General features: G+C 50.8%; 1 protein-coding gene across 5 annotated transcripts; it reads left to right on the forward strand.

Annotated features, from left to right (window-relative positions):
- The first annotated feature begins 14 nt into the window (after positions 1-14).
- Positions 15-10,271, forward strand: LOC142907444 (uncharacterized). 5 transcript variants are annotated; one of them, XM_076056944.1, is made up of 5 exons: positions 15-104; positions 1,618-4,909; positions 5,712-7,695; positions 8,014-8,141; positions 8,395-9,174. In XM_076056944.1, exons 3-5 carry the CDS (start codon positions 7,521-7,523, stop codon positions 8,752-8,754), a joined length of 663 nt encoding a protein of 220 aa, XP_075913059.1. In that variant the 5' UTR covers positions 15-104; positions 1,618-4,909; positions 5,712-7,520; the 3' UTR covers positions 8,755-9,174. The 5 variants fall into 5 exon arrangements, with proteins under 5 accessions (XP_075913059.1, XP_075913060.1, XP_075913058.1 ...); XM_076056945.1 differs by adding an exon at positions 10,070-10,271 and having other exon boundaries at positions 48-4,909; positions 8,395-8,553; XM_076056943.1 differs by having other exon boundaries at positions 48-4,909; positions 5,712-6,685; positions 7,487-7,695.
- The last annotated feature ends 3,756 nt before the right edge of the window (positions 10,272-14,027 follow it).

The following is a 14,027-nucleotide window of genomic DNA, read 5'->3' on the forward strand; positions in this document are numbered from 1 at the left end:
CACGAGAACCACAACAAAAACAACAACAACAATGGTGAACGCGTTACAATCCACGACAACATCGTTACGTAGCATGTCATATAAACGCCGTGCGATGGCGTTCTGTAAGTGTATCAAATGTGATCTGGTTCGTTTGCGCGGCTGTTGATTTTGATGGCCATTGACCAGAGCGGCTGTTGATGTCGGCGCCTCGAGGCGCACAGCCATTTGACTTATAAATTAAAAATAATCAGAACACACGATTGGACTTAGACTCGCGTGACGTGTTTTAATAAAGTAAAGTTAGTTGAAGTATTTAAGTAATTGGGATATTTTATAGGGGAGGGTGAGGGGTGTGTGGTTGTGTGTTGATGTGTTTGTGTGTTGATGTGTCTGTGTGTTGATGTGCCTTGTGTGTTGATGTGTGTGTTGATGTGTCTGTGTTGATGTGTCTGTGTGTTGATGTGTCTGTGTGTTGATGTGTTTGTGTTGATGTGTTTGTGTGTTGATGTGTTTGTGTGTTGATGTGTCAGTGTGTTGATGTGTTTGTGTGTTGATGTGTCTGTGTGTTGATGTGTTTGTGTGTTGATGTGTCTGTGTGTTGGTGTGTTTGTGTTGATGTGTTTGTGTTGATGTGTCTGTGTGTTGATGTGTCTGTGTTGATGTGTCTGTGTTGATGTGTCTGTGTGTTGATGTGTCTGTGTGTTGATGTGTTTGTGTGTTGATGTGTCTGTGTGTTGATGTGTCTGTGTGTTGATGTCTGTGTGTTGATGTGTCTGCGCTATAAACCCGGCGAGCCGAGTTCGATTCCCACTCGGGGCCAACACCGGTCCGCTTCTACGCCCTCCTCTAAGTCGACTCAGCCTCAAATGAGTGCCGAGTGCCGTGCGTAAACATCGCCACAAGGGAGACAAAGGCGGCCGGGCGTGCTTCTGGCCACCCACCCCCTCGTGTATAACGCTCCAGACACGTGTACAGTACAAACATCTCTCTCGAGTACAGACTACCATCGCTACTCATCATTTATAGACACAACAAAGACAAATATCCCCCGTGTAGCCTTAACAGACTGTAGGGGCAAGTGCTGTTAGCGAGCACCTATGAAGGCCGGAACGGTACACGAGGGGGTGGGTGGCCAGCACCACGCCCGACCGTCTTTGTCTCCCCAGTGGCGATGTTTACACACCGCACCAGGTACTCATTTGAGGCTGAGTGGACCTAGGGGAGGCCCAGGACCGGTTCAGATAAAATCGTCACCGGTGTTGGCCGTGAGCGGGAATCGAACCCGGGTCGCCAGGTTCACAGCAACGCAACGCGCTAACCGCTACACGAACACGCACACGAGAGCATTACGTGTACTAAGTTTGGTCCTATAATAACAATGACATAATAATGTCAATTATTTACTGAGCAAATCTTCACCGAGTCTCAAGATTGGTGTTTATGAGGCTCATGTGTTGTGTGCCGCGTGGCCAATGCCTGCAGCTTTAATCTTCACGACTGTTTGAAGAATTATTCCGTGAGCGATCATTGATTTACTGGACGATCGTCACCCACACATACTTTGTACGCACGAGTTATTTATCTGCATGATACGTTATTGCAGAATTGTATTTTGAAGCTTTTGTTGTTGTTGAGTACGGTGCTGTACAGTGGGGATGGAGCGGTGGCACAGTGGTTGGCACACGGCGCTTCAAATCCAAGCCGAGTTCGGTTCCCGACCACGGCGAACATCAGAGGCGACTGATATCTGAACCGGTCCTGGTCAAGCCCCGCTACCTCCCGCTCTCCCAGCGTTACCGGCACGCACTGGTGAAGTATGGTCAGACAACACCCGCCTATGCCCGATACGGCCTTCTTTGAACCATATATTTTACAAAAAATATGTTAAGGCTAAAGCGGGGGTCTTTTGTCTTTGTGTGTGTCTATAAGACGAGCGTGTGATACATACACACAGGGTAACCTAATTTGTTTTATTTTAGTCATAAACGCACGAGGAGAATAATTTCTTGAAGAGATGATGGCATTTGGACAAGGCGGATGATGGAACAGCAGCCAAAGAACGTGCCTGAGAATGCAACCTTTTTTATTTTACCAGGTTAGGCCCACTGAGCTGTACAGCTCGTTTTCGTAAGCGACCTGGCTACAAATGTTAGCTCAACGAAGTGGCTTATCACGTGGACATTTATAGCAGCCAAATATTCTAAATGCATGTTTCTAAATGTGGAGGGGAAAACCAGAGGAAGCAAGTTATGTTATGAGTTACTGCACTGAACATTTACAACAATGACTAGTAATCGGTGTTATGTTCTTTCTCTGAATTTTTTTCATAAATAATATGGCGTCATTACATTTGGAAATCAATAATTAAGTGTTTCACTTCATTCGGAGGAAAAAAATGCTTAAAATTACAACCTCAGGCAGCTCTAACAAAGTATTTTACTTTCAATTCTTATTTGGTTTTTATAACCTACCAGTTTCTTGTATATCATCATACAGTAAAAGTGATATTCACTTTTTTTTCAAAATATGTGAATAGTTCATACTATTCCTTGGTTCTTTTGGTAAAGTCACGTAGATAGAAAAATAATAAAGTGAATAAAAAATTAAAAAGAAATAATAATTAAAACACTAATGTAGATTGTAGCCTGGTTCTTCATCGGAGTGAGTGTACTGGCAATCTATAATGTAGACTGGAGCCTGGTTATTAAGCTGGGTGAGTGTACTGGCAGTCTATAATGTAGACTGGAGCCTGGTTCTTTAAGTGATACAATTAAAAACAGGCACACTGCGTGACGCTTCCGCATGCGCGGGTGACATCACAGATGTGAAGTCACAGCTCACTTGCCGTGCAAAATATATCCATTATTACGCCCCCCCCCCTCCCCCCCAAAAAAAACAAAAAACTATTTTTCTAATTTTTGCATTGTGTACAGTCTGGAAAGTACCCACATGGCACATTTCAAGTTGCATGTCAGGAAGTATGCTAAACATTTTGAACAGACACATTTACAAATTTCCTTTTTATATATAGATAAACCCCAATGATCCGATCGAAATCCCTAATTTTACATGAAGTGCCACCCAACCCCCCCCCAAATGCTCCGCCATGACCAGAGTGCAATGATAAAGGGCTGTAATTTTTTGTCAGTATGTGTATTTTTTCACGATCTTTAACACCATTTTGTACATGCAGTAGAAAGTACAGTACAGCTTTTCCATGTTCAGATACTGTGTACAGATTTCACAAAATTTATGAAAATTCTGAAGCAGTGGCTTTAACATTTTCCTCACAAATTTGCTCGTGAAGTTCAATTCAGCTCTCTATGAGAAGCCATCCAACACAGTCCAGCGACTGCAAGAACTGCTGCCTCCGCATTCCAGTGATCCAAGGTACTCCCCTTTTTACGTGCCACCTTCAGCTGCAAAAGCTGAGTCTGCATATCTGCCCAAAAGGAACCGTGGGCATTGCAGCACCCCTGATGGAAACAATTGCGTGCCTTTGAGACAATCGTGACTGAACCAGGGGTGGAGATGATCGTGCGTGGCGCTGGAGACGTCCAGCTTCAGCTGCTGTACCAGCTGCTCCATCTTCCTGATCTCCACCCGCAGCAGCTTATAGTCCAGCTCTGTGTAGCAGTCATGGCCCTGCTCCATTCGCTCCACGCGCACCGTTAGGTTCTGCAGCAGCGCCGTGTAGCGCACCAGCGTGGCGTGGTTCTCTGCCACCTGCAGGCGTAATTTCAATTACTGTCTACTTCTAACGCATGAACAACCCTTAATACAACATGTAATGGACTGTATTGCTATCAGTGCTGTACTGTAGTTTTACATGAAGTAGTATGATCTATACCAGATATGTTGGAAGGCTGTATCCTCAAACCATCCTTCAGGTCAGGAGCGCAGCCTGATTTAACAGGAGCACTAACATTATATAATTCTTAGTATTGGTTGAAATGCAATACTGTAGCACTGCCACCTGTAGGGGTAGTTTAAATATTATCTCCTTCCAATTCATTTCAATCGATCTTTTACACGTGTTGACTTAATATACAACCATTTTTATGAAATATATGGGACTGTGTTGTTGGCAGTCCTGTAGTCATAGATATAAACTTATCATGATTATAACAGCACGGTTGGCCAAGGTACGGTGCGAAAGAAGTTCAACATGCATACATACTTACATTAGAAGGTTACTTCCTCAAGGAATCTTTGAGGACAGTCAGGTTAATGCATTCGCCTGGTATACAGGAGGTCGTGGGTTCGATTTTGACCCCAACGCCTGCTGTATATTTGGAGACTGCATGTTCTTCCCGTGATCATGTGGATTTTTCTCCGGGTCCTCCGACTTTTCCCTCTACATTTAGAAATATGCGTTTAGAGTATTTGGTTGCGATACATTTCCACATGATAACCCACTTTGTTGGGCTAACATTTGTGGCCAGGTCGCTTCTAAAAAAGAGATCTATAGCTCAGTGGGGCTCACCTGGTAAAATAAAAAAAGTTTTTTTTCATATTTTACAGAGAGTTAGGGGGAAGGGGTGTGTGGCACTCGTAGTCTGTTACCAGCAATGGGTCTCTATCGTAGCGCACTCCCGGTGTCTGCCCAGTGGTTGGTGGTGAATCTGTCAGGTTGCATTGCATTCTTAGTGAAAGGGGTGCAGCAGCCATTGTTAGAGTTTAAATCACTGATAGTGCTACTGAGACTACATACAACTGTCCTGGAAGTGTGTCAGAATCGGTGATCGATGGCACAGATTTGACCCCCAAGGGGTTGGCGTCGTCGCGTCTCGCAGGAGCCGTACCCACGTGACGATGGAGACGGGGCTCAAGTGCTGCTTCCTGAGCCTCAAGGTGCAGGACACCAACCTGGACCTGCAGAAGGAACATGATCGGAGTGAGCGCCAGCTGATCAGACGACGTGCTGGTACGCGCACCGCACCTTGCCGTTCGTTCTCCGGGTCCTCCAGTTTATTTCCCTCCCACATTTACAATCAACGTGCGTTTAAAGTATTTGGCAGCTATAAATGTCCACTTTGTAAGCCACTTTTGTTGAGTTGTGGCTTGTGGCCAGGTGAAATAAAAATAGCTTAGTTAAAAAAAAGTTATTTCGTTTTTAGAAGGATCAAATGTTTGCGTAACTGAACCCGGGTGATTGTCACTGGAAGTCTCTCAACTTGTCGGTTTGTAGCCGCCCAATGAGATGTGAATCACGCTTTGAACCCGCTAAAATGTGCGTAGAGCTCACATGCTCGCAAAACCTCCGAGAAAGAAACGTCTCGTTAGAAGAGTAACGTCACACAATGTTTAGAAAGAAAGTGTTACGCAGTCTAACACGTAGAAGGCTTTCGTGACCAATATTAATCATAGTAAAGGATTTTTGGGATAGACCGTGTGAATATAAATGTTTCATTAACCCACCACCACCCGACATGGCCAATTAGTAAGGTTTGTCACGTGAACAAAACGTGCCAAATAGTGACTACTTCAGCAGACTTGGTTTTGTTGTTTGTGTGTAAATCCGCAACGTTTACAATTCGAGTACTGTGACGTTTTCACCAGGTCATCGGGCGATTTGCCAGATCTAACCCAAAAACCTTTACGATGCGTCTGTCACGCATCCCTCGCGTGCAGCCGAGACGCTCGACTTGCAACCGTGCTCCCCGAGGTCCCGCCGCTGGCCCCGCGGCCTCTCAAGCGCTCGCACCCCCTCTGACCTCGGCGTGCAGGTGTCGCGCAAGGCCTACCTGGCGGGCGACGGGTTCATGTCGCTGGCCGTCAAGGAGCCCTTCCCCGTGCTGAGACGAGGCTCACGTTCCGCACCATGCAGCCAAGCGGCCTGCTCTTCTACTACTCCCTGCAAGTACCGGCCCGGCCTGAAGCCGGCCACACCACCCACCCCAGTATCAACGGTCGGTGACTCCTGTCACGTGTGACGCGCGGTGGCGGTGGTTGTGGTGGTAGTGGTGCGGTGGGGAGAGACTCACGGGGCAGCCCTCCAACGTGCAGCTCCTGCTGTGTGTGTGTGTGTGTGTGAGCAGCCCGGGCACCGGGCCCTTGACGCGGCTCACATCCCCCATCCATGTCTAAGTGAAGCACGTTGCCCTTCTTGATCACTGCAAACAATAATAAAAACAAAGACAAAAGGTCCCCCATACAGCCTTTAACACTCTTACCCAGGCTAATCGAGAGGTGACTGCGGGGAGTGGTACATCGTGGGGAGTGGTGGTGCAACGGTTAGCGCAATGCGCTACGAATCCGGCAACCTGAGTTCGATTGCCACTCACGGCCAACAGCAGTGACGATTATCTGATTTGGTCCTGGGCCTCTCCTAGGTTGACTTGGCCAAAAATGAGTATTTTTTGCAGTGTGTAAACATCGCCACTAGGAAGACAAAGGTGGTCGGGCATGGTGTTGGTAACTCACCCTCTTGTGTGCCGTGCTGACCTTCACAGGTGCTCGCGAACAGCACTCATCCCAACAGTCTGTGTGTGTGGGCAGGGTGAGATTCTGTCCGTCGCCCTCAAGAGGGGGCGGTGGTCCTGAAGACAAAGAGGACACCCTGCGGACCATGAGCGACGGATACAACGAAGGCTCCAACCATTTACCTCTTCGCTCTGTGCAACTCCTCCAGATGCCGCCTCGGTCTCCCCTGTCTTGGCCATAGGAACGTGGAATTTCCGTATTGCCACCGCAGGCTCTGGTTTGTTAGAAGAGACGAGCTCGATGCGTGTGCACCCCCCCTAGCGCGTGCGTGCATGTGTTCGTGTCACTTTGTCGTTCTTTCTTGCGCGTGTGCGTCTTTGCCTGCGTGTGTGTGCATCTGTGTCTCTCTGTGTGTGTCTGTACCTACGCGTATGCACATGTGCTTCTGTGTCTCTGCGTGTGTCTGTGTCTTTGCGTATGCGCATGTGCGTCTGTGTCTCTGCGTGTGTCTGCCTGCACGTATGCTCATATGCGTCTGTGTCTCTGCGTCTGTCTGCCTGCACGTATGTGCATGTGCGTCTGTCTCTGCGTGTGTCTGTGTCTACGCATATGTGCATGTGCATCTGTGTCTCTGCGTGTGTCTGTGCCTACACGTATGCGCATGTGCGTCTGTGTCTCTGCGTGTGTCTGTGTCTACGCGTATGTGCATGTGCATCTGTGTCTCTGCAGCGCCGCGGGGACACGTGGCTATCACACTCGCGCGTCGTACAAAGTCATCGTCACCATCATCCTCAACATCATCGTCGATAGCATTGTCATTGTCGTCGTCAATATTGTCATCTTCAACACTTAGTCATCAGACATGGGTCCTGGCTATAAAAGTCTGGAATATCCACGACTGTCTTGGATCCATCCACAGAAATGATCCACCTCCTCCATTGTTCACACTTGGGCCAGACTTATGCTGGTAATTTAGTACGGTAATACAATAAACAGAGACAGGTGACTGTGTGACCGGTGGTGACCATGGCTGGTTGTGGTGGTGACTGGTGGTGACCGATGGTGACCGTGTGGCCAGGGTTCATCAGCGCGGCACCTGAGGCCCGTGCAGGATGGTGTGCCGGCGTGGCCCGGCGAGGGTGGCTGTGCGGGGCCGTGGGGGGGACACGCAGGGGGCGTGCGGGGGCAGGGGGGCAACAGTGCCGGTGCCGGAGCCACGCACGACCGCCTCTTGTGGGGGAAACGCATGCGCAGCGCGATCCACCGCAGCTGACGAAGTGTGGAAATGTACGTACGTGTGTTGAACTTCTTTGGCACCGTATGTAGCCAACCGTGCTTGTCCGAGGTGCAGGGAAAAAGACCAACAAACTGTACACAAAAAGCAGTTCTAAAGGAATGAGTTTTAGATCTACGTGGGTGAATGTTTATGTGGGAGTTTGTGTACGTGGGAGAGTGTGTGTGTGTGTGGGCGTATTTGTGAGTGTTTAAGCGGGTCACTTCTGAAAAAGAGCTATATAGCTCAGGACACCTTACCTGGTCAAATAAAAATAGTGTAGTTTTAATGTGTGAGCAACGTTGGCGGTGCCCTCTCTGTGCCTCTCACAGGCACCTCGCTGGAGCTGAAGACCGACGCCAACGGGTTGCTCGCGTACGCGTCCACCGGCGGGGACGACGACAGGCGGCACCTGGACATGCACCTGGAGGCGCAGCCCTTGTCCCAGCAGCTGCTGATGGTGAATGCAGTCCGTTATTTGCAGATGTTACACATTGGAGCTCATTACTTACAACAGTCGAAACATCTCCCTTCTAGCCGTATAGACAGAGAAAGCAGCGTAGTGGGGGAGCCCTGTGGGCCTCGATGCTCATAGTGATCTGTACATCACTTTAGATGTGACATCGTGATGCGCCCCGGTTGTGTTTGCACCCCAGAGGTGGCAACCCCCCAGCGTGACGTTGCCCGCCGGTCCGCCGCTTCGTGTCGCGCAGGTGGAGGTGGTGGTGGGCCCTGAGGCTCACGGGGAGCTGAACGTGGACGGCTCGGCGGCGAAGGCCGCCCCGACACGCCGCAGGGGCCCGGAGTTCGGCCTGCGCTCCCCGCTCTACCTGGGTGGCGTCGCGAGCGGCACGGGCCGGCGACACCTGCAGGTAGAAAGCCGCCCACGTTCGTCGTGCTGTGTCGGGGCGTTTTGCCCGATTCGAGGGTTTTATTCTGAGTTTTGTTGCGATTTGTGCCGTCAGCGTCACTCCGTGAAACGGTGGACTGTCGCGATGGCGCCTCCGGCTGTGCCAGCACCGGACATCCACCTTCCCCCCCCGGGGCTGTGTCAAATGGCGCGGCTCGCCTGAGAGTTCCAAAGCGGAAATCTTATCCGATAACGTTCCCAATACGAGATGGGTTACATTGGTGACCCATAAAACCATAGGATTATTTACAAACCATGCCTGCTCTTCTTGTTGGCCCACCCATACTGGACATCTATGAAAAAGAGCCTCATAACTCATCACATTCCTCCTGCAGTCTAAATAAAGATTCTGCGTCTGATCTACAAGGGTCTGTACCAATCTGCCCCATCCTATCTTGCTGAGCAGTGCACAGCGCCGGCCTCAACAGGACCCCAAATCGACGCCGTCAATGATCCGCATCCCACGGTTACCCTGCTGCTCTGCTGCTACTGCTCCTGCTGCTCTTGCTGCTGCTGCTACTCCTGCTGCTGCTACTCCTGCTGCTCCTGCTGCTGCTCTTGCTGCTGCTGCTACTCCTGCTGCTGCTCCTGCTGCTGCTGCTCTTGCTGCTCCTGCTGCTGCTCCTGCTGCTACTCCTGCTGCTACTCCTGCTGCTGCTCTTGCTGCTCCTGCTGCTACTCCTGCTGCTCCTGCTGCTGCTGCAGCTACTCCTGCTGCTCCAGCTACTCCAGCTACTCCAGCTGCTGCTGCTACTCCTGCTGCTCCTGCTCCTGCTGCTGCTACTCCTGCTGCTGCTACTCCTGCTGTTGCTCCTGTTCCCGTTCCCGCCCGCAAGCCTTGTGCGGCGATGCGGCCAGCGCAGTTTCGCCGGGAGTCTCCAAACCTGAGGAACTGGAGGCGGTCACCTGTGGGAGACGTTCCTCATCCATGCTTGAGTCTCAGACCAGTTTTGTTCGACACTTAAAGTGGCGCTGCTACTCCGTGTGAGCGGCGCGCATTTCCGATGGCACGGACTCGTAAGAGCACACGATCGCGAGCGCTCACGCTCGTTGACAGACTTATTGGTGTCTCTCGCAAAGCAGTGTGCCGCCCCCTGCTAGAGAATAGCCCGCGGAAGCGGATAATGCTGAACTAGTTCTGAGATACTTTTGTCCAAAGAATAAGGGGCAGCACTTTTCCACCCGCCCTTCCACGTGAGAATTATATTCACTTCCATAAGGCCACGATGCGGCTGATGAGATCTGTACAAATCCATACATTTATTTTTTACGTTAATCAAATACGTTAAGGAGAACGAATTGTCTGCTTATTTATCTTTGTTATGTTCTCCACAATGGCGCGCAAAGTTATTTTGTGTTATTAACAGTGGAGAGAGAGAGATCACATGTTCAAGGCCGAGTCTATGCCGGTGTTTGGTGTTGTTTGTATGTAGCTCTGTTTTGCGCTCGTAATGCATTTGTTTCCTGTCTTGCATTAGCGCGCTACGTGGCGCTGACGGTAGCCATGCGGGCCGAGAAGGAGGAGCGCCGTTCTATCGGGAGGCGTCGCGCGCCCCGGGTGTGCCGTCACCGCCCCCCCCACCCCAGGGCCGCTGGAGGGCCGGGCTGCGTGCGCGGGGCCCGGCTCAACGGAGCGTCCCTGGGGGAGCCAGCACGCCGCTTCGCCGTGACGCCCTGCACCTCCGCGCCCACGACGCCCGGCGTGTGCTTCTCGCACGAAGGAGGCCACGTGCTGCTGGGTGAGAGAGCCATGCCGGCATTGTCGTCCCCCCCGCTCCCTCGCCCCCAACCGAACATCAAATAATCTGTTTAAACGCACGTTTCTAAATGTGGAGGGAACAACTGTCCTTGCCCCGCAGTCCGATTATCGCGGTTGGCTACGTACGGAGCAAAAGAAGTTCAACCACGCGATGCAGCACAGCGAACCCCACGCAGGTGTCGTCATGCTGTCGCCTCGCCGCGTCACGACATGCAGCAGTGTCGTTATTTTGCTGTTATTGTTGCGGATATATTGTTTTTTTTATGTTTCACTTGTCAAAGTAAATTATGAATCGCTGCTTTGAACCTGGCGTTCCCGAGTCAAATTCATGGCCGTGGCCACCGCTCTATGAACCCGGCATTGTAAGTTGAATTCCTGGCTATGTCAAACGTTAGAGGAGAGCGATATCGGATATCGGAACCGGTCTGGGGCCTCCCCTAGGTTGGCTCGGCCTTAAACGAGCATCCGGTGCGGTGTGTAAAATATCAGCGCTGGGAATGTGTGGCTCTGGCCACACCGCCTCCTTGTGTGCTGTGACAACGTTTATAGACGCTCAATAACAGTGCTCGCCCCAACAGTTGTTGGTATCACTGCACTTTTTTGCCACCCATCGAACGGAGACGGTCAACACATCCCGTGCGTTCAAATGCACTTCTGCGGCCGTCTGGAACGCTCTTCCTTCCGATATTAGGAAGCCAATGGAGCTATGCACTTATAAATTATCTAGATTGACGAATTCATAATAAAGGTTTTTTGGGTTAGATCGCGTTTATTTATAAATGTGTCGTAACCCTCCACCACCCGACACGGCCAATCAGCAAAAAAAGGTGTCACGTTGACAAAAAGACAAATAATTCACTACTTTAGCCCACCGGTGTGTTGAAGAGCGAATCCACATTTACAGTTTGAGTACGACGTTTCGCTGGTAAATACAACCAGCATCATCGGGCAATTCGCCAGAATGGTAAAGCCCTCCCTTGCTCCCGGTTTTATATAGAGCAGCAGGGTGACGTCATCACTTAACTCATATCAGGTGCAGTGATTAGAGGCGGAGGGGGGGGGTATTGTAATTATATGATCGATTAGTAATCAGTCATTGGTTATGATTAGTAATGAGTTGTAGATTAGTAATTCTTTAAATCAAAATGTAATGTGTATTATTTAATTATACGCTTCCAGGCCGCACTAAGCCTGTAGCTGTCAGAGCGATTAAAGTTATTCTTGTTCCTCTCAATTTCAATGGATTCTCTAATTAGTCTTTGCCAGTAATAATTAGTTTTACACAACACTGCAACATTGTCAAAATCAATTGAGTGTCCTTGTTGACAAGCATGTTCTGCCACTGCCGACAGTTGTGTTTGAGATAATTTAATATTTCTCTTATGTTCTTTAAGTCTTACGCTGATGTTACGTCCCGTCTGTCCAATGTAGCAGCTGCCACATAAACAATTAATCCGATATACACCTTCTGTTGACTCTCACCCCTACAACATTCACGCTCACTCCTGCAACATCCACGCTCACACCTGCAACATCCACACTCACCTCGCCAACATCCACACTCACCCCAACACCATCCACGCCCACCCCAACCCCATTCACTCTCACCCCTACAACATCCACGCTCACTCCTACACCATCCATGCTCACCTTCACAACCTCCACGCTCACCCCCTACACCATCTACGCTCACTCCTACATCATCCATGCTCACCTTTACAACGTCCATGCTCACCCCTACACCATCCACGCTCACCCCTACAATAGCCACGCTCACCCTTACACCATCCACGCTCGCCTCTACAACATCCACGCTCACCCCTACACCATCCACGCTCACCACTACACCATCCACGCTTTCCCCTATACCATCCACACTCACATCTACACCGTCCATGCTCACTCATACAACATCCACTCTCACCCCTACACCATCCACGCTCACCCCTACAACATCCACGCTCACTCCTGCAACATCCACGCTCACCCCTACACCATCCACGCTCACCCCTACACCATCCACGCTCACCTCTCCAACATCCACGCCCACCCCAACCCCATCCACTCTCACCCCTACAATATCCACTCTCACTTTTACACCATCCACGCTCACCTTTGCAACCTCCACGCTCACCTTTACAACCTCCACGCTCACCCTCTACACCATCTACGCTCACTCCTGCAACATCCACTCTCACCCCTACAACATCCACGCTCACCCCTACACCATCCACGCTCACCCCTACACCATCCACGCTCACTCTTACACCAGCCACGCTCACTCCTACACCAGCCACGCTCACACCTTCACCATCCAAGCTCAACCCTATACCATCCACGCTCACCCCTACAATAGCCACGCTCACCCGTACACCATCCACGCTCACCTCTACAACATCCACACTCACCCCTACCCCATCCACGCTCACCCCTACAACATTCACGCTCACTCCTGCAACATCCACGCTCACCCCTGCAACATCCATGCTCACCTCGCCAACATCCACACTCACCCCAACACCATCCATGCCCACCCCAACCCCATTCACTCTCACCCCTACAACATCCACGCTCACTCCTACACCATCCATGCTCACCTTTACAACCTCCATGCTCACCTTTACAACCTCCACGCTCACCCCCTACACCATCTACGCTCACTCCTACATCATCCATGCTCACCTTTACAACGTCCACGCTCACCCCTACACCATCCACCCTCACCCCTACACCATCTCCGTTTACTCCTACAACACCCACGCTCACTCCTGCCACATCCACGCTCACCCCTACACCATCCACGCTCACCCCTACACCATCCACACTCACCCCTTAAACATCCACACTCTCTCATACAAAATCCACGCTCACTCCTGCAACATCCACACTCACCCCTACACCATCCACGCTCACCCCTACAATAGCTACGCTCACTCCTACACCATCCACGCTCACCCCTACACCATCGACGCTCACCCCTACAATAGCCACGCTCACCCCTACACCATTCACGCTCACCTCTACAACATCCACGCTCACACCTACACCATCCACGCTTACCACTACACCATCCATACTCACCCCGACACCATCCACTCTCACCCCGACACCATCCACTCTCACCCCAACACCATCCACTCTCACCCCAACACCATCCACCCCACACCCAACCCCATCCACTCTCACCCCTACAACATCCACGCTCACTCCTACACCATCCACGCTCACCTTTACAACCTCCACGCTCACCTTTACAACCTCCACGCTCACCCCCTACACCATCTACGCTCACTCCTGCAACATCCACTCTCACCCCTACAACATCCACGCTCACCCCTACACCATCCACGCTCACCCCTACACCATCCACGCTCACTCCTACACCATCCACGCTCACACCTTCACCATCCAAGCTCACCCCTACACCATCCACGCTCACCCCTACAATAGCCACGCTCACCCCTACACCATCCACGCTCACCTCTACAACATCCACACTCACCCCTACACCATACACCCTCACCCTGACAACATCCACGCTCACCCCTACAACATCCACCATCACCCCAACACCATCCACGCTCACCGCTACAACATGCACCCTCACTCCTACACCATTTACGCTCACTTCTACAACATCCACGCTCACCCCTACAACATCCACGTTCACCCCTACA

The sequence above is a fragment of the Petromyzon marinus genome, chromosome 79, assembly GCF_048934315.1.
Source record: "Petromyzon marinus isolate PM22_M1 ecotype Great Lakes invasive population chromosome 79, UKy_Petmar_22M1.pri1.0, whole genome shotgun sequence".
NCBI lineage: Eukaryota > Metazoa > Chordata > Hyperoartia > Petromyzontiformes > Petromyzontidae > Petromyzon > Petromyzon marinus.